This window comes from Taudactylus pleione, unplaced genomic scaffold (assembly GCF_031769625.1).
Source record: "Taudactylus pleione unplaced genomic scaffold, aTauple2 ptg000040l, whole genome shotgun sequence".
NCBI lineage: Eukaryota > Metazoa > Chordata > Amphibia > Anura > Myobatrachidae > Taudactylus > Taudactylus pleione.
The window spans coordinates 21,425,278-21,444,459 of record NW_028284442.1 but is presented as its reverse complement, the minus strand read 5'-3'; the positions used below and the strand labels follow the sequence as shown (position 1 = coordinate 21,444,459).

Sequence of the window (19,182 nt, the reverse complement as noted above, 5' to 3'; positions counted from 1 at the left end):
ATAATGTTACCAATAACATTTTCAAGAAGACTTGATTTGCAAATAGTACATTGATTCAAACTATAATTAAGAATCTTGAAGTAAATGAAAGTATCTGGTTCCCATTATAATTTCTTGCTCTGATATGCCGTTATATTTTTAAAGCTCTTGCAATTCATCTTTCTGCAGTAAAGAAAAAGTTTTTTTTTCTGTGGGCTGGAGATTTCGGAATTCACAATAACGCAATGAGGTCCGTGTTATCAGTTCTGACTTGATTCACTGTCATCCAGCAGTGATGAGAAGATGTCAAACGTCTGATATCTCTTTTGCTGTCCCCGCTTCTGTCTTATGTTTTTAGTGATAATAGTGCCCAAAGCGTCCTGGCCAGAGCCTGGCTCCACAAGTGTATCTGGAAGTAGAGGAAATGTAAAAGTTAAGACATACAGAGTAAGTGGCTTTGAAAGATTTAAATAGATTTACTGTAGGTAGATTGACCGATGTAACATAATTGTCAAAATAAAATAGATAAAATCAAACCACCCCAAAACAGGCAAACTGAAAGAGGAAAAACAGGTACAATTACATTATAATAACATAACATGTAAATTAGTTTAATAAAGATAGAATTGTACTAGTTCCGGTTTCAAACTCGGTGCCGCAGAGTTAACATAGAATGCAAGTGGTTCCAATTATACCTTCAGGTGGTGACTTGAACTCAACGCAAATATGGTGTACAGAGTATGCAAACTACTAAGAAAAAAATGAACGGAACGAGAAATAACTAACTGTAACCGTAACAAAGTGCAGTGACTTTATTTACTTACTGCCATAATTTAACACAGGAATCTATATGAGATGACGAGTATAACTTTCATTACATTCAGGGCCTCATGTAACAGTAGACTGGATCTCTGTGGCTTGAGACTAAGAATAAAACAACGCTTGAAAATTTCGATCTTGTGTGTGTAAGTTAAATTAAAGTTTAAGGGCCTCATTCAGACCCACTCGCAAGCGGCTGTCCGCTCGCAAGTGGGTCGATGGTGTGCACTGCGCATGTGCACGACGGAGGGAGCTCCGTCGTGCGCATGCGCCAGACGCGACGAGCGAAGGACTTTCCTTCACTCGTTGTGTCTGATCAAAGGGGGCATGCTGTCGATGTTGATTGACAGCACGCCCCCTTTGGTGGGCGTGCCTCCCAGACGGGGGCGTTCCCAAGGGAACGCCTACCGTCAGAAGCCGGCCCACTGACATCACTAGTGATGTCAGTTCGAGTGATTTTGGCTCTGATAGAGCCAAAATCACTCCGGGCCTTGCGGTTGAGAAACTCAACCGCAGGCTCCAGCTCGCAGTGGCGATGGTCGCAATGGTCAAGACCATCGCGGCCATCAACCTGCATGCTCGTATAGGCTGTGGGTGGTGACCCACAGCTATACGAGCATCCAGGAGGACGCTCCATAATTATGGAGGTGGGCCCTGATTCAGAGCGAGCGCTCTGGTCAGAGCGTCCGGTTCTGAATCAGGGCCTAAGTTAATACAGAGTGCAGGTGAGCTACGTAATCTCTTGATGGAGCAAAGATACGCTAGTCATCATTATAAATTAATATCATAGTCCACAACTTGTTGATAACATCAAATAAATCAAAAATTAAATCCAGCTACACACTGTTGAACATAATCTTTATGAAACTGAGGATGGCCGTTATAGACTGATGGTATAGAATGTCACAAACTCTAGATCCATCATTTGTACATGATCTAGAACCTTTCTCATTTTATGGGCTCTATTTATTAGCATTATTTTTACTAAAATAAAGTGAAAAAGGGTGTTTTCACACCCTTTTCACATTATTTTAGTATCACCTATAGTTATTACAGGGCAATTGGAGTAGAATTCGTAAAATTCTACTCCAACCCCTAAGTATCACTTATTTTTAGTAAGCAGATCGCATTTCCCATAATTGTAATGGGAAATGTGATCCGACCAAAGTTACTAAAACTAAATTGTAAAAAAATACCGGGGAAAGCCCTGTGATAATAAATACCACCTGGAGATGGCGTTATCCAGGGCCACCCCCGGTTACCGGACTCCTACTCTGCTCTAAAAGGCAGAGCAGAGCCCGGAGCCGGTCCCAGTGATCAGCTGTGTGGTCTAAACAGACCACAAGCTGATCTCTGCTAAAAAATTAAAAAAAAATTCACTTACCTGACTCCATGGACCAGTGATCGGGGCTCCGGTGATGACTCCCATCCGGTCAGCTGGTCTCCCATGGTGCACTGGGGCCCGATCATCAGGTGATCGGGTCCCAGTGCAGTATGGGATATCAGTTGACCGAAGGCATGGAAGACATCACCGGAGCACCGATGACTGCAGGTAAGTGCTATTAAGGGAGGGAGGTCACGGGGGGTCCACGATCGTGGGGGCGGGGCTTAGCGATGGGGGCGGGTAGCAGCGATGGCCTGTCGGCGCATGCGCGGGCACTTTGTCATGGTATTTTTTTGCGAAAATACCGTGACTAGTGTGCGGAGGGGATTCACAGGGACAGAGCTTTCTCGCAAGCTCTGTCCCTGCAAGGGATTTGTAGTAAATCCCTGTGATATTGCCTGAATTCGCAATGTGAATTCAGTCGATAATATCACACTACAATCTGCATTACAAATGCGGATTGTAGTAAATAGAGCCCTATGTGAGAGACATGAATTTGAATCACCATTGCATCTATAGGATAATTAATATTAAGTAGCTGCAATTTTCTTAATTGACTGTACCTTTACTAAGCCATGAAGGAATGAACGGCTTACCACTGATTGGCTGGAAAGTGGGAAACCACTCTAAATGGTTGTTTGAAGAATTGACCACTCATGGTCAGAACTTGAAGTAGCTCCAGTGCCTGGCATTACTGGGTGCCGCTATTGCCGATTGACCCAGTTATTATTGTTTATAATAACACAGTAAAGCTACATGCTGCTGGTAATACTGATCACCATGTACAACCTTCATGAACCGCAAAAGATACACATCCTACGAGGCATTTCTAAGAAGCGTGCACACTTCTGTTGTAAGTAATTTGTGTTTGCACGCCCCCAATCAGCCTCTTCAAGTGTAGGGGCCACAGATGTAAGTCACACTTATTTCACACTCTGCTTTGTTTTACTGTGTATGCGTGGCAAGATAAAGTGGAGGCTTGCTGCCCGCAGTTGGACTTACTCCCTTCTAAATGAGGGTATAACTATGACGAGTGGGTGGGTCATATCTCAGTAAATGTCTAAAGGTCAACAGAGCTGTAACCTTTTAAGAAAAAGATGTTGGAAATGCTTTCTAGCCTGTACCTAGGAAACACAGAATTACAGGAGCAGCCGGCTGAATTCTGCTACATCAAGTGATTACATTTGCTCTACATACAATGGCCCTGATTCAGAGCCGGACGCTCTGACCAGAGCGCTCGCTCTGAATCAGGGCCCACCTCCATTAAAATGGAGCGTCCTCCTGGACGCTCGTATAGCTGTGGGTCACCACCCACAGCATATACGAGCGTCCAACAAGATGACCATCGGACTTGCGAGTGAAACCCTGTGGTCGGGTTTCTCAACCGCAAGGCCAGGAGTGATTTTGGCTCTATCAGAGCCAAAATCACTCCCACTGACATCACTAGTGATGTCAGTGGGGCCGGCTTCAGACGGTAGGCGTTCCCATAGGAACGCCTCCGTCTGGCGGGCACGCCCCCGGAACGCCCACCAAAGGGGGCGTGCTGTCAATCAACATCGACAGCACGCCCCCTTTGGTGCGAGACCCGGAGCGATGGAAAGTCCTTCGCTCGCCGGGTCTCGCGCAAGCGCACGACGGAGCTCCATCCGTCGTGCGCATGCGCAGTGGGGAACATCGACCCACTTGCGAGCGTACTGCCGCTCGCGAGTGGATCTGAATGACCCCCTATATGCCAAACAGCATAAAATATAAATATTCATTTTAACTAGTTGCCTGGCATCACTGCATGCTGCTGTATGTAACACGCTCTGCTGCGCTCTGCATATATGGGAGGGGGAACCACAAACCGGAAGATAATATTTGGCCTTTGGGGTAGTGGGGATAAGGTGTATAAATGGATCTATAACAACCACTGGTGCTGTGTGTGTGTGGGCGGGATTATGTAACATAGGCATCTATGGCCTGCTAATCAATCCCTTTTAGGATTTTTTTTTTTTTTACTAGAATTTTTTAAAATATGTTCTTACATTGATGTTTTTAGACAACTTTGAAATAAAAAATGACAATTTCTAAGGCAATTTTTGAAAAAAAAAATAGTTAAGTGATTAATGTAAACACATTTTTCTTATACGCAAAACACTTGGGACCTTTTGGAAGTGATAAAGTTTTGCTGCAATAGAAGACATAGTGCAGTGTCATTGCTGAGATTGGGGTCCGACTTCTATTATAGCACATTGGTAGGAGCTGGTGATGAGGATACTAGTCTTTTTATAGTAATTATTATTATTACTATTATTATTATTTTTATTATAATCCTTTATTATTATTATTATTATCCACAGTGCCTTCAGTGTCAGACTGGGGCATAAAGGGCCCACCGGGGGAATGCAGTAGTAAGGGCACAAGCCTACAGGGTGTGGCCAGCCACCACATTTGTTTGGCTAACCATTAGGCAAATATTGGTGTAGTTTCTATAAAAGAAAAAGAACCAATGTTTTTCAGTGGTCCTATTCCACAAGGTGACTGACCCTCAACAATATACAATTAACAATGTAACAATGTACAATTCAGTGCATAGTCTGGAACAAGATCCCTAGAGGAGGGGTGTGGCCCTCCTGGGAGTTCCCATGTACCCCTGTCGGCCAGTCCGACCCTGAGTGCCTTACAAAGTACAGAAACAGTATGAACAAAACAAGAAAAAAGTGACCTACAGTACAGAGCATTGCAAAACATGGTTTATAAACATTGCTGCATCAGCAGTCATAATATCCAAATACACAGCAGGGCGGCAGAACCCAAGGGATAGATGCCGTTGTAGGCAGTGGGGAGTAGATGGTGGTATAAGTGAGGGAAGGAGAAGAACATGAGGGAAGAGGGCCCTGCTCATGAGAGCTTACAGTCTAAAGATCATATAATCTTTGACAGCAAACAGTCTGCAGATTAGATGAATTTACAAAATTAAAAGCTAGGATAAACCATATTGTGCTGTGTCTCCCTGGTGTTATAAGTACGAGTATACACATGAATACTCACCATGTATTCCTATCATGTGCTCCAAAATTAATACTCTCTCTGCTAAAATTTTCAGAGCTTCTTTGAGCTGCTGGACGGAATCTCCCTGTAAGAGTAATTCCCGTGTTAGTACATCAGGGTCTGGAGGGAAAGTATGCAATAGAAGAGGAACACAGGGAAGACGCAACACAACAACTTTAAGAGATTTTCAAGCAGCCAGATGTGAGGAGCTCTTCTGCTGTGACATAGAGCTTCTAAGATGTTTGCCTGTATCACCAACAGGTCACTCCCATTATAGCATTGTACTGATGATAATGATGATGATAATGATGATGATAATGATAAAAATACCAGCAGGACACATACATAGTTTTTGCTCCTCTATCATTCATGCTTATGTCATTTGCTTGAGTTTAGCATCAGTCATTGCTATTCTCTGTGCAAATGGCCCTACATGCGGCTGTCTGTACATTCCCAGTGGACAATTCTGGGGAATAAAAATGTTATCAGGCCCTAAGAAGTTATAATAGTCAAATGAATTATGAACACATTGTATTGTGCATCTTTACAGTTAAATAAATCAGTTCAAAAAACATATTATTCTAGTTAACCCATATGCACTAAGAAAACTCAGATTTACCCTTGTAATGACCTACATGATAATACCTGAATCATTTATGTATTACATTTCTTTGAGAGAAACAATCACACTGCTCACTTCTTATTGCCCCACAGTGTAACTATAGAGGGAATGGAATTAGGGGACAACCTGCATGTCTCTCACAGTTTGGGAGTTGTTGAACTATGTTATTAGAAAAAACAAAATGAACGCAATTTGCAATGCATCTGATTTACATGTTATAATGGACCATTTTACTGGTCTGCACTAAGCTGAGATTTAGTAACAATTATATATTTATCTTACTTCTTCTCCTTTATGCCCTTCTTCTCCTTTCATACCAGGTTCCCCCTAGTGAAAGAAACACCAATATGATTTAAGAAACCTGCAAACATCATATATTTTTTTTTATTATTTAAAGACAATCAATACCTATTGTTATCTATTTGGCCCCACCCACTGGCAGTATCATATGGTTCCATAGTGCTATACACAACCAAAATGGTAAAAGAAAACAAGATATGTTTTTGGAAGACTCATAACTTGATTACTCGTCCAAGAGACTCTCAAATTTGGGGAGTCCCTCCAACTTCTGTGAGAGCAGGTCATCCACCTACATTCTGCCCCCTTCCGAGTGAAATGCAGCAGTGGAACTCCTGGAGGCAACAAAAGCATTGTCCTGCAGATGCCAGCTGTCAGGGGAGTGCAGATAAATCCATCTATAACCACTGCCTACAACCTGCTGATCACTGAAACTGTGCAGTCAGCGGTTATAGATGGATCTATCTGTCCAGGGAGCCACTGAAATTTGCCGGTGGCTGCCTGGTACAATAAAGGTTTTTTTATTGAGACACGGCACTGTGACGTCATGCCGTGCTGCACAGAGGAGTTATGGTGTGAAGAGGAGTAGCATCAGCCAGACAACACAGAAGATAGGCTGAAGGTGGAGGTATGCTGAGGCTGGCAGGAGAGACACTGAAGGGCTGGAGATAGAATGGGGCTGGCTGGAGATACACTGGGAGGCTGGAGACAGAAGGGGGCTAGCTAGAGATTCACTGGGGGCTGGCTAGAGAAACAGAAGGGGGCTGATTGGAGAGAGACTGCAGGGCTGGAGACAGAACATGGCTGGCTAGAGAGACACTGAGTGGGCTGGAGAGACACTGCAGGGCTAGAGGCAGAATATGGCTGGCTGGAGAGACACTGGGGGGCTGAAGAGACACTTGGAATCTTGAGAGACAATGCAGGCTAAAGACAGAAGGGGGCTGGATGGAGATACACTGGGGGGGAGGTTGGAGCGACAAAAGATGGCTGGCTGCAGGGCTGGAGACAACATGTTTGGCTAAATAGACCCTGGGGAGCTGAAGACAAAAGGTGGCTGACTTGAAAGGCACTTGGGGGCTGAAGAGACAGAAGGAGAGGAGGCTGGCTGGAGAGAGACTTGGGGGCTGAAGAGACAGAAGGGGGCTGGCTGGAGAGACACTTGGGGGGCTGGAGACAGAAGGGGGCTTGCTGGAAAGACACTTGGGGCTGGCGACAGCAGGGGATTGGCAGGAGAGACACTGAGGATCCTAGTAACAGATTATGGCTGGTAGAAGAGGCACTTGGGGCCTGGAGACAATAGGGGACTGGCTGGATGGACAATGGGAGGCTGGAGACAGAAGGAGGCTGGTTGTAAAGACACTGGGGGAGCTGGCTGAGAGACACTTTGGGGGCAGGAGACAGAAGGGGGATGGCTGGAGAGACACTGGGGGATAAGAGAGAGAAGAGGCCTGGCTGGAACTGGAGAGACACTGCAGGGCAAGAGCTGCAGAAACACGGGGGAATGAGGCTTGAGAGACACAAGGGGGGATGAGGCTGAAGAAAACTGTGGGGAAATAGCTGGAGATTATCCACAACTGGCAGGATTTGTGGTACATTAGTTCTCCTCTGCCCCCTCAGCTGTATTATTTAGCATGCAGCAGGGGGGAGTACCTCCTTCTATTTTGCCTCTAGGTATGAACTTAGGGCCTTATTCAGGTTGGTTCGCAAGGCTGCGTTTGCACGCAGCCAGCCGATGTTTGCATTCTGTGCATGCATATGCATCTCAGTGCAGGTACGCAAACCGGCCACTGTGATTGGTGAACCGCTCATAGAAGGAACGCAGTCCCATTGCACAGTGATTGACAGGTAGTATCCGTTTTGGAGTGGTCGGGGAAACACAGACGTGCCAGTGTGCGTTCAAGCGCCGTTACAGGGGTGTGCATAATTAAGCCCCAGTGATGGCATATGCAGCCAGAGCACTACTGGCGACAGGAAGCATCTCAGGTTATGAGGCATGTCAAGCTCAACCACAACTCTGCGTATGGGTCCGATGTTACCGATGTTTTCGCTGACTTGCAGATATATGTAATGGGACGTGGGCGGCTTTATAAGCTGATGGGCATCTTGGTATAGTGCTGCGGTTGCCATGCGATCGCATTCATATTTTCGCAGCGGCGGGTGCGTGCGATCCGTGCTGAATTAGGTCCTTACTCCCCAGGTGAAATGGGTGGATTTGGGGGCGTCATTAAATGATACAGAGCAATTAGCATCATCGTGGCCCCACACCTCTGCGTAGGGTCATGTTTAACATCTGTGCACTGTGGAGGTGGGGCGTTAATGACACAATTCACACCACCCCACCTCCCACAGTTGAGAGTGCCCGGAGGGGAGAAGTAAGAAGTTGGTCCCAAACGCAGTCTTCAAGGCACCCTAAAAGTCCAGGCTTTAAGGATATCCATGCTTGAGCACAGGTGCTTAAATTAAGTTGACTGAGGTACTAATTAAGTCACCTGTGCTCAAGCACAGTTGGCCTTAAATCTGGACTGTTAGGGTGCCTTGTGGACCGAGCTTGGGAACCACTGCATTAAAGTATCAGAACAGTAACAAATATCTCTTACGATATTCATCTTTGCGGAGTAGAAAAAATTGTATGCCCTTCAGTGGCGTAAATTCATCCCAGACGCCCGTAGGCAAGTTAAAATTTGGTGCCCCCCGTCACAGCTGCTGACATTGTAATATAGCATGTTGCATGCAGATACACCCACAGTTTTACACAGAATATAGGTATGCTGCATATCATTTTAATCAGCAGAAGCTGCTTGTGCTCCCTATTCACATCACTGTGCGAATAAGACGCATTTGAATGGAAATATTTGTATGAAAAGATGCTCAGAACTACCGAGTGACTCTGCGCTCACACGTTAAGTGTAATGCAACTTGTAGCGCACAGAGGGCCTGATTCAGAGCCGCTCGTAAGCGGCCGCTCATTCGCTCTGAGCGATGTTCGCACAACTGCGCATGCGTATGGGTCATAATGCGCATGCGCAAACCAGTCATTGTGGTCGGAAATTGTGCGCTCGCAAAACAGCGAGGAGCTGCTAATTTGATTGACAGAATGTACCGTTTGTGGGTGGTAACAGGGGAAGGCGTGCCTAACGGTCAAAAGGGCGTTTAATGGGAGTGCATAATTGGTAAAGGAGCGTCATCGACCACGTCACTTGGTTGTCTTTTAGCCTGAACTGCTTGCAGTGATAGCGGTAAGAAAAACCTACCACAAGCACTGCAAGCAGTTCAGATGCCTTTCGATGTACCCGATTAATCTAATAAATACTGGAGATGACGTGTGATGCGAACGGCAAAGGGGCGTCTTTACAAAATAGCAAGCGCATTTTTCGTTCGCTCACTCAGACATAGAGGCGTCAACAAACCGCAAAGAGCGAGCGCTCAATTTAAATAGCCCTTTTTTGAAACAACCGTCCGCAAATAGCGTCCGGCTCTGAATCAGGCCCAGAGTATAGTTGTATGGGGAAACATCTGTATGTATTAGTCACAGATAGCGACCTCTATACTGCAATTAGCATGAGGCTCAGAGGTCCTCCTGGCGAAAGCCACCTGATGTGGGGTGGGGAGCAATCCTTATACCCCTAATGGAAGGGTAAACCACCTTATGTGGAGGCTTTGAAGACTGAGTTTAAGTCAAGATACTGTAAGACTGCCACTGTGGTGGGACTACAAATCACAAAATGCCCAGTCTACTGCCGATTGCATCACATGCCGGGAAGTTGCTCCACCTAAGATCTGTCCCACAGACTCAGTTGCTGGTGCCCCAGGCCCCCGCCTCCCATGTCCTCTTACCCGCAGCTCCATTCAGTGCATCCTTGTTGACATCCAGCTCCTGTAAGAAGATCTGCAGCCGCACTTATGCTCAGACCAGCCACTCAGGACTCACGGCTCCGTGATTAGAACTGCTGTCAGGGAGGAGTGGAACAGGGAGTTGTGGGTGAGGGGGTTCACCATGACTGTTGCACGGGTCCATGGCTAGGGCTGCCACCAGGAAGGAGTGGGATGGGGATTGTGGGTAAGGGGGGCGCCAGGACTGCTGCATGGGTCCACTGCTAGGGGTGTCGCCAGGGAGGAGTGGGACAGGGATTTGTGGGTGAGAGGGGCGCCGGGACTGCTGCATGGGTCCACTGTTGCCAGGGAGGAGTGAGATGGAGAGGTGTGGGTGAGGGGGGCATCGGACGTGTCACACTGACATTAGAAGCTGCTGAGGAGCAGCAACACCAATGAGTAGGGACAGGCCATAGATAGATGGAAGCATCAACTGATGGTCTAACACGGAGCTCTCCACTAGGATATAATGGCTTCTCAGGTGCCGGGAAGGGGTGCCATGTATTGGGCGGCCATGACGGTATACTCTGGGTACATAGTTACAGCCATAAGTGGAGTGAATATATTGTGGACAATGGAGGAGGTACCCCTTCAGTGCTGGCGCCTGGCGGCAGGCGCCTCGATTGTCTCCCATAGTTCTGCCCCTTGTGCCCTTCCACAGGAGGATTCACTGACATATGCAACCTCTCAAACCTTTTATTTAATGACATCTAGTATTTACTTACAAATTTAAATTTCCTTTTTGCACTGTCCTGTATGGAGGAGCCTACAACTGTATATACTTAGTAAGGAATATCTTTAATCCACCTCTATTGGATAGTGCAAACTTCTCATTCTTCAAAATCACCACCATCTTTCTCTGAAAACTTAGAGGTAGAATTCTAGAGGCACCAGCACAAATAGATTCACACTGAATCGTCATATGGGAAATTCGCATTGCGCCATTCCGATTCTGTGCTTCCTAATGTAGGCGCACAGGGCCAGCTATATACTGTAACTGCAATTGATGAAGGGTGCTATGGTTACCAGTCCTAATAAGGCAACATATCACTCGCCAGGGCTGCTGAGACATATGGGCGGCCCAGGTGCTAGAAGAGGCGTGGCCCAACACTTTGCCGTGGCCGCACCAACTTGTTAAAACATCGACTTAAAATAACATGCTTTGTGATGTCATGCTCCTAGAAGAAGGTCTTTCCACCTCATCCATGGCTGGCCTGGGCACCCTCTAGGCCCCCCTAGACGAGTCTGAGCCTGGGTAATCAGTACCTAACCCACTCCCTTCGCGGCGCTCCTGTTGCTCACTTATATCTTGTGTTATTATATTCTCCCCTTTTTTTTGTTTTATAATACACAAGACATCAATATGTACATATGTTATGTGAAATACATCCCTATTATTGGTGAATAGTAATGTCATTTATATTTGGACAATTGTGATATCACTCCTGTAAAATACAACCTTCTATTAGGTGAGCATCGATGTCACTTGTCTCCCCTACTCACTTATAAAGTGTTCCCTGATGGAAAGATTAAATTGTCGATAAGATTACTTCTTAAAAGCAACTGGTTTTGTTTTCCATTGAAACTCGCATATTATAAGTAATTTTGTACTCCTTACTGTAAAATATATGGGACATTGGTGGGGTGAATTACTAAACTGTTATCAACTTATCATATGATTTAATGTGGAGTTTGCCTATCTGTGCAATATATCAAATTCAAACCGCACTTTAAATTACTGCATCATAAGTCATCAGGTCACAAACTCCAATGCTGGATTTAAGACCTGCCAAAGAAACAACACATGCAATTTATGAAGCGATGGTTTCTCAAACAGCTGGATAAAATCAAATATTTAGAACTTGTCTGGGCTTGTAGCCTCTGTGTTGTTGGTGATACACTTTTGTATGGCCCTCCTATTCCATAGAGGCTACACCCATGACCTAACCTTGGTATTCCATGCTCGAGAGTGTGCTTATTGTACTTAGAACTGGTCTATTAGGTCTATTTAGTTAATATCTTCTGAAAATCCTTATTTTGGACTCTGGCAGCAGTGCCATGATTGGCGGATCCCAAACTGGACATATTCTCGAGATAATGTGGGTTTAGTGTAGACAGATCTGGATCATACTTGCTAACTCTCCCTCATGGTCAGGGAGACTCCCTGAAATAGTAGCAATCTCCCTGAAGAGTCTAGCAATCTCTCCCATTTCATCCTTACCCCCATTATGAAGCTGTTTTATTAAAAAACAGAGAGATATATACATTCCAATGGGATCATTAGTGTCATTTCCTTGCATTGCTTATTATAAGGCACAATGATTCCTATGAATTTATGAAAAGTATTAGTGTGTTTTCATCAACAAACAGATCTTACTAACTGCTTTTGGGCTGGTTTACATTTGGATGTAAGTCAGGTTTATGACACGCCTCTCAGATTTATCAGTACACGCCCACTGTAACACACGCTCATAGGTGCTGCTTTCACAATCTCCCTGAAATGCTTTTTCAAAAATAGGCAAGTATGGTCTGGATGTGGCTCGGTGGGTGTAGACGTGGTTTGTGCTGATCTTGGGAGTGACTTATTGTTCCCTATTTTAATATATGCAATGTTGGGAGCTGGGTATATATTTTTTGGGCAAGTACACAGTCTGAGATTTAAATTATTTATTTTTAAAAATATGATTTTACCATGCATACTAGTTTATGTTATCAGATCACCAGACATCCATACTAAGGGTGTGCACCGACCAAAACCACCCTTCCGTGTTTTGGGTTCTGGATTTTGTGTACCTATTATTAACCTCAATAACATTCATTTCCACTCATTTCCAGTCTATTCTGAACACCTCACACCTCACAATATCGTTTTTAGGCAAAATGGTTGCACCGAGGTAGCTAGATGACTATGCTAAAGCGACACGAGTGGGTTGCACAAACACGTGGTCCATCTAGGAGTGGCACTGCAGTGGCAGACAGGATGGCAGTTTGAAAAACTAGTACATACTTGGCGCTGCTTTGTTGATGCATGTGCGGCTAACGCGCACTCAAACACAGAAAAATAAACACTTTTTAAACGTTTAATTTTTTTGGCCACTTTGTGGGTTACACCACCCTTCAACAGACCAGCCGGCCCTTAACTTATGACACAGGCGCACGCTTGGCGTTGCTACTTTGTTGATACACGTGCGGCTAACGCACACACAAACACAGAAAAATAAACACTTTTTAAATATTTTAATTTTTGGGGGCACTTTGGGGGTTACACCACCCTTCAACAGACCAGCTGGCCTTTGAATTATGACACAGGTGCATGCTTGGCGCTGCTACTTTGTTGATGCACGTGCGGCTAACGTGCACACAAACAGAAAGAAATATTTTTATTTTTTTTTGCACTTGGGGGGAGCACCCATGATGGACAGAGCCCCTCCTGGACAACACTACTGCACCCCTTTAGGACTACAGTGACACAGGAGCCACTGAAGCCCTCCCCCCCCCTTCTGTCTGCACACAGCTCCTATGGACAACACAGCCTTTATGGGACAACAGCACTGCACAGCACAGCCCAGCCAGCCCCTATGAACAACACAGGCTTTATGGGACAACAGCAGTGCACAACACAGCCCAGCCAGCCCCTATGGACAACACAGCCTTTATGGGACAACAGCACTGCACAACACAGCCCAGCCAGCTCCTATGGACAACACAGGCTTTATGGGACAACAGCAGTGCACAACACAGCCCAGCCAGCTCCTATGGACAACACAGCCTTTATGGGACAACAGCAGTGCACAACACAGCCCAGCCAGCTCCTATGGACAACACAGACTTTATGGGACAACAGCACTGCACAACACAGCCCAGCCAGCCCCTATGGACTTTGGACACAGCCCTTATGGACAACAGCAGCACCAGCACAGCAACCCTCACCCTCCCTCTTCACTGTCCACAGCCGGAGCGGAAAATGGCGCCGACTCGGAGACCTTTTATAGAATCCAAAACCCGTGAGAATCTGACAGTGCAAGGATGGCGTTTTGCTTCGTTCCGGGAACCAAGTCTGTCGGGAAAACCCGAGCCGGACTCAGTTCCCGGCTCGGATCAGGGAGGTTCGTATTTCTAATATCCGAACCCGCTCATGCCTAATCCATACCATGCAAATCAGATGGTTTTTAAAAAATAATACATTCCAACCTGAAGCTTAACAAATCTCCACTAGAATTTACCCTGCAGTTCTGTGACCTGTTACGTATAAAAGAGCTATTGGCCATAATGGCTTCTTATATCCTTATAACTGAGTGCAGATGGTATGTTATTCTCTAAATCACATCTTTTACTATTCTATGCCACTCCGTGATAATAGAAGCTATTTATTGGTGTCTGGCAGGGCCGAAACTAGGATTTTTGACACCCGGGGCAAGGCCATAATTTGGCGCCCCCCCAAAAAAATGCAACATAGAGGACGAAAAGGGAGTGTGGTTTTGTGACATAGTAATGTCCCTTATAACACATTATGCCACACATTAATGACCCTTATAACACATTATGCCACAGTAATGTCCCTTACAACATATTATGCAACACAGTAATGCCCCTTACAACACATTCTGCCACAGTAATGCCCCTTACAACACATTATGCCACAGTAATGCCCCTTATTCATTAAGCCACAGTAATGCCCATATTCATTAAGCCACAATAATGCCCCTTATACATTTATGCCACAGTATGCCCCATATACATTATGCCACAGTAAGGCCCCATATACATTATGCCACAGTAAGGCCCCATATACATTATGCCACAGTAAGGCTCCTTACACATTAAGCCACAGTAAGGCCTCTTTTACAATAAACCACAGTAAGGCCCCATCTCCCTTCTCTTACCTGCCAGGGCCATGCGGTGGGTGATCTCGGGGTGGCGCAGGACGGGGCTGCCACACGCTGGAGAACTGTCAATACTGCCGTCATTGTAATGTGGCACCGCTCGTGAACCAATTGGAGCTCACTGACTGGTAGCCTCTGCTGCTTGGCTGCCGGTCCGCGAGCACTTATTGGCTTGTGACCGGTACCACATTAGACTGACGGTGTCTCTGTGCCTCTCAAGGTGGGGATGCAGCACCAAACCCACAAGAGCAGCAACCTAGCCTTCCGGCTGCATCTCCCCGGCACCCCCTCAAGTCAGGCACCCAGGTCACGTGCCCCCTTAGCCCCCCCCCTAGTTGCGGCACTGCTGGCACCACTTAATTATGAGTTTTGTACTGGAGCTCAGTAACATATAGGACCTCATTCAGAGTCTCTCGCAAGCGCTGTGCGCTCGCATGCGGCCGATGGTTTGCCAACGCGCATGCGCATGCTTCGTTCTGCGTATGCGCAAACTACTCTGTGCGAGCGCAGCCCGCTCGCCCAACAAAGACAACCCAGTGAAATGAGTGACAGGAGAGGCCGTTTGTGGGTAGTAACAGGGGCAGGACACTAATAATGGGGGAGTGGAGGTGTGAACGCAGGCGTGCCTGAGTGTTTCAACGCCGTTTTTAAGGCGTGCATAATTAACAGGCAGCATCATAGTACACGTCACATGCTTGTTTTTTACACTGAAGTCGTCGCAGTGCTTGCGGCAGGGTAAGGCAACCACAAGCGCTGCGATCGCTACCGATGGTGCTCAATGTACCAATGTTTTAATACACTTCCTGGAGATGACGTGCGCAAATGGGCATCTCAACGTAAGCTAATGGTGTCAGCATACACAGAGCGATCGCTCGCACAGCCAAAGTGGGTTGCTTATGGCTTGGTGAGCAATCGCTTCCCATGGCATCACTTTGAAAAATTTGCATACGCTGGATGCGAGTGAGCGGCCGCTTGCGAGAGACTCTGAATGAGGTCCATAGTTTTGTGCTTTAACAAAAGGCAATTAGGACCAATAAATATTAGATTAATTTTCTAGTGCAGTTTGCTATGGATGACACCATCTTTTCCCTTTGGGCCACTATATATAAATGTAGCTCATTGTTTTCATAATAATGCCTCTTTTAGCAAATGCTTTGGACAAAATTCACAAACTGATTCTATACTTACAGGAGGGCCCTTCAGGCCTTGCGCTCCCTGTAGGCCTTGTTCACCCTGGTGACAATAACAGGAGGTAAAATGTTACATACATACAGTACAGAGGGGTATTTATTCACCTTAATGTTTTTCACGTGTTGCATAACTATATGACTCAATCTTGAATGGTAGCCTATAGGAAAAATAATGTTATGTATTTATATATGATATTATTTTTAGTACCCAGTTGTGATTAAGGAGCCTCATCATCATTACAGTTTCACCTGCAATTGTAGAAATTAAGTATTCGGGCCATTCAGCAAGAAGGTAAAGCAGGAGATATCACAGTTATCGCCTACTTACCTTCCTTTTGTGGAAGTATGGGAACAGAATGCATCAATCTCCGAAAATACAGTATTTTTGGAGCTTGTCTGCAGGACCATTTGCCTTCTTCTGATGGCGTTTGCTCCCGCTTGTGTATCGCAACCCACTTCTTCCCTATGGGAAGGAGGTCCTGGTTGTGAAGAGGGATCCTTTTGGATCCCTCCGCCCCTGTCCGGTTCCTTCCACCGGACGTTAGGGCTCTTGTGTGTATGCGGGACCTATAGGTCATGTATGCGCTCTTGTCTCACTGCAATGAAAGGAGCAGTGAAACACTTCGGGGAAACAGATATTTTTCGGATCAGCTGTCTCCTTGCGCTCGCGGCGAGATAGAATGTTAATTATCGGGGTCCATTCAGACCCTGATAATTAACAAAATGAATAGGCCTCTTAGTATTAAATACTATCCCCGTTATTACAAAAAAAACATTTAAATGAGTTGGTATGCTATAAAACAAAATTATTATTAGTAATAACAATAACAAATAAAAGTGTTTGTCATCACATTTGAGAAAAGTGCATCTTGAACATCATAAACCAAGTTATTTGACTATGAAGCAAAACTGATTCTAGCAGAATAATGAATCCAAGTATGAACTGCACTCAGTACACTCACTCTGTCTCCTTGGTCACCTTTCTGACCATTTACTCCTGGTTGGCCGGGAAGTCCTATCTTACCCTATAAAATGAATAATAAAGAGAAAAGTAACTGGTAACTGGGCTACAGAGAATTTGCATGGAATCCACTGTCATGGCAGCATAGAGATCCAATGTTATACCTTCCAATATATTATTTGTTGTAGTATAAGGCAGTTATTCACTTACTGTTCTAAGGCAACTGAAAGTAATATGATTTAAACACATTCTTCCTAGTCAATGGTTTACAAACAACATTTATACACATCTGCTTCCCTGCATCTTACAGAGGCAATTATCTTGCTCAGTGCATATATATTTCAAAAGCAACAACAAAAAAGAGAACTAAAAATAATTGTGCAGGGAGAAACGCGTCAGCCCTCAGACAGGGCCCTGGCATAAAAAGCACACCATCAATATTAGTGCACATATGGCCTGATACAGCAGTGCATGTTCAAACAGGCCATATGTTCTGATGGTCGGGAATCTCCGCAGGTACCTGAACCGTATTGCACATGTGCAGTATGGGTCCTGGGTAATCGCACGCAGATCAGCAGCAGTCTGTCAGTGATTGACAGTATGCTGCCATTTGTGGGCGGGGAAGGGGCGGCAACAGCCTCCGTTTTCTGAAAAGGAGGCATGTCGCCACCTTGGGGGGAGGGAAGAGGCCAGGATCTCTGTCGGCTGACGGAGATTTTCTAGCTTCTTTCTCTCATCTGTGACAGCTGGCTTGCATGACCCCATGGGTCACTTAGATGGCCGATGTTCTTGCGGATTATCTGATGCTGCATTGTACAATGATAAGTAATGCATGCAGGAAGCGTGATGACTCCTGCTGCATTACCATAATTGCAAGGATGGAATTGCAAAGCTACTTGCGTGCAGCTTAGCAGTTCCGTCCTAAGTTGAATCAAGCCCATAGTTCATTAGTGACTGTCACTCAAGACTACAGTGTCTTATTAAAAGCAGGGAGATACTGTAGACTAGGGGTGGGCAATAAGCAGCCCCATAGCTGTTGCAGGACTACACATCTCAGCATGCCCTGCCACAGTTTTGCTATTTGGCCATGCTGAAATATGTAGTTCAACAACAGCTGGAGGGCGGCTTATTGCCCACCCCTGCTGTAGACAGTGGCTGTTAAGCTAGTTTAACAAATGTCTTAGGGGGAACGCAAACAATCTGAGGCATGCCATCCATACTGACAAATGCTAGAATTGTTATCTTACCAGTATCGGCCTGAACTCAGACTACTATCTTTTCAAACTGAACTGATATATGTCAGCTGATACCTCCAGTCCAATGGAATAAAGATTACACATTTTTAAATCATCATAATTTGAATACCAGGTTACTGTGTTATGTACTTTGAGTGGAATTTCCTTTGATCACCCACATTCACACAACATTAGTAACACCTACCTGAGTTCCTGAAAGACCCATTGGGCCAGCAGGTCCTTTTGGTCCTGGAAGTCCTAAATCAGAACACCACTAGTTATCTGCATGTCTTCATACTTATTGCATTTTACAGGATTGTCATTGAATGTACTAAGTAACCAATCTTTATGTTTTTCAGCTGTATTATAGAATAAGTAATGTAGCTCAGGCTCCTTATCTGTCCACAGCCATAAGTAGGTTTACAGATACGCCTAGCACCATGGAGCATAGTATAGTTAGCATTTCCATAAGTTTTTGATTGTGTAATCTAAGCATCCTGCTGCAGACAGACTATTGGTGCTGTTACCCATAATGCAGTCACCAGCATATAGTCAAATACAATCTTACCTAAACAGCCTTACAGACACAAACTATTGTTTGATTGTCATGAAACTCTTGTATGATTGTTATAATCCTAGAATATACTTTTTGCTTTGAATAGTCCATTATTATCCTAGCAGAAAAGTATATTTTTTTCCTCCTTTTCTTCACTAAATGGATTGCACGATGAAGAGATGGATGGAAATCGGGCTATTGGTTTTCAATAGGTGCACTTCCCCTACCCTGTACTAGGTGCAAAATACAGTATACAGTATGTCTAGGAACAGGCATATTTACTCTTACTCCCAGGTCTGCATAGACTGCAGTTCCGTTATCAGGCACTTAATGTACTTTGCCTATGTGAACAC

The 19,182-nt window shown here is 45.2% G+C and overlaps 1 protein-coding gene across 1 annotated transcript in view; it reads right to left on the bottom strand.

The window, feature by feature from the left end:
- Positions 1 to 239: 239 nt before the first annotated feature.
- Positions 240 to 19,182, bottom strand: part of LOC148538415 (collagen alpha-1(XXVI) chain-like) — a 37,263-nt gene continuing 18,320 nt past the window's right edge. Inside the window, exons 6-11 of the mRNA XM_088455513.1 lie at positions 18,479 to 18,531; positions 17,040 to 17,102; positions 16,076 to 16,120; positions 6,120 to 6,164; positions 5,216 to 5,300; positions 240 to 388 (exon numbers count right to left, since the gene is read on the bottom strand). Coding sequence (XP_088311639.1) covers positions 240 to 388; positions 5,216 to 5,300; positions 6,120 to 6,164; positions 16,076 to 16,120; positions 17,040 to 17,102; positions 18,479 to 18,531 — 440 coding nt within the window. The remainder of the gene's footprint in view (positions 389 to 5,215; positions 5,301 to 6,119; positions 6,165 to 16,075; positions 16,121 to 17,039; positions 17,103 to 18,478; positions 18,532 to 19,182) is intronic.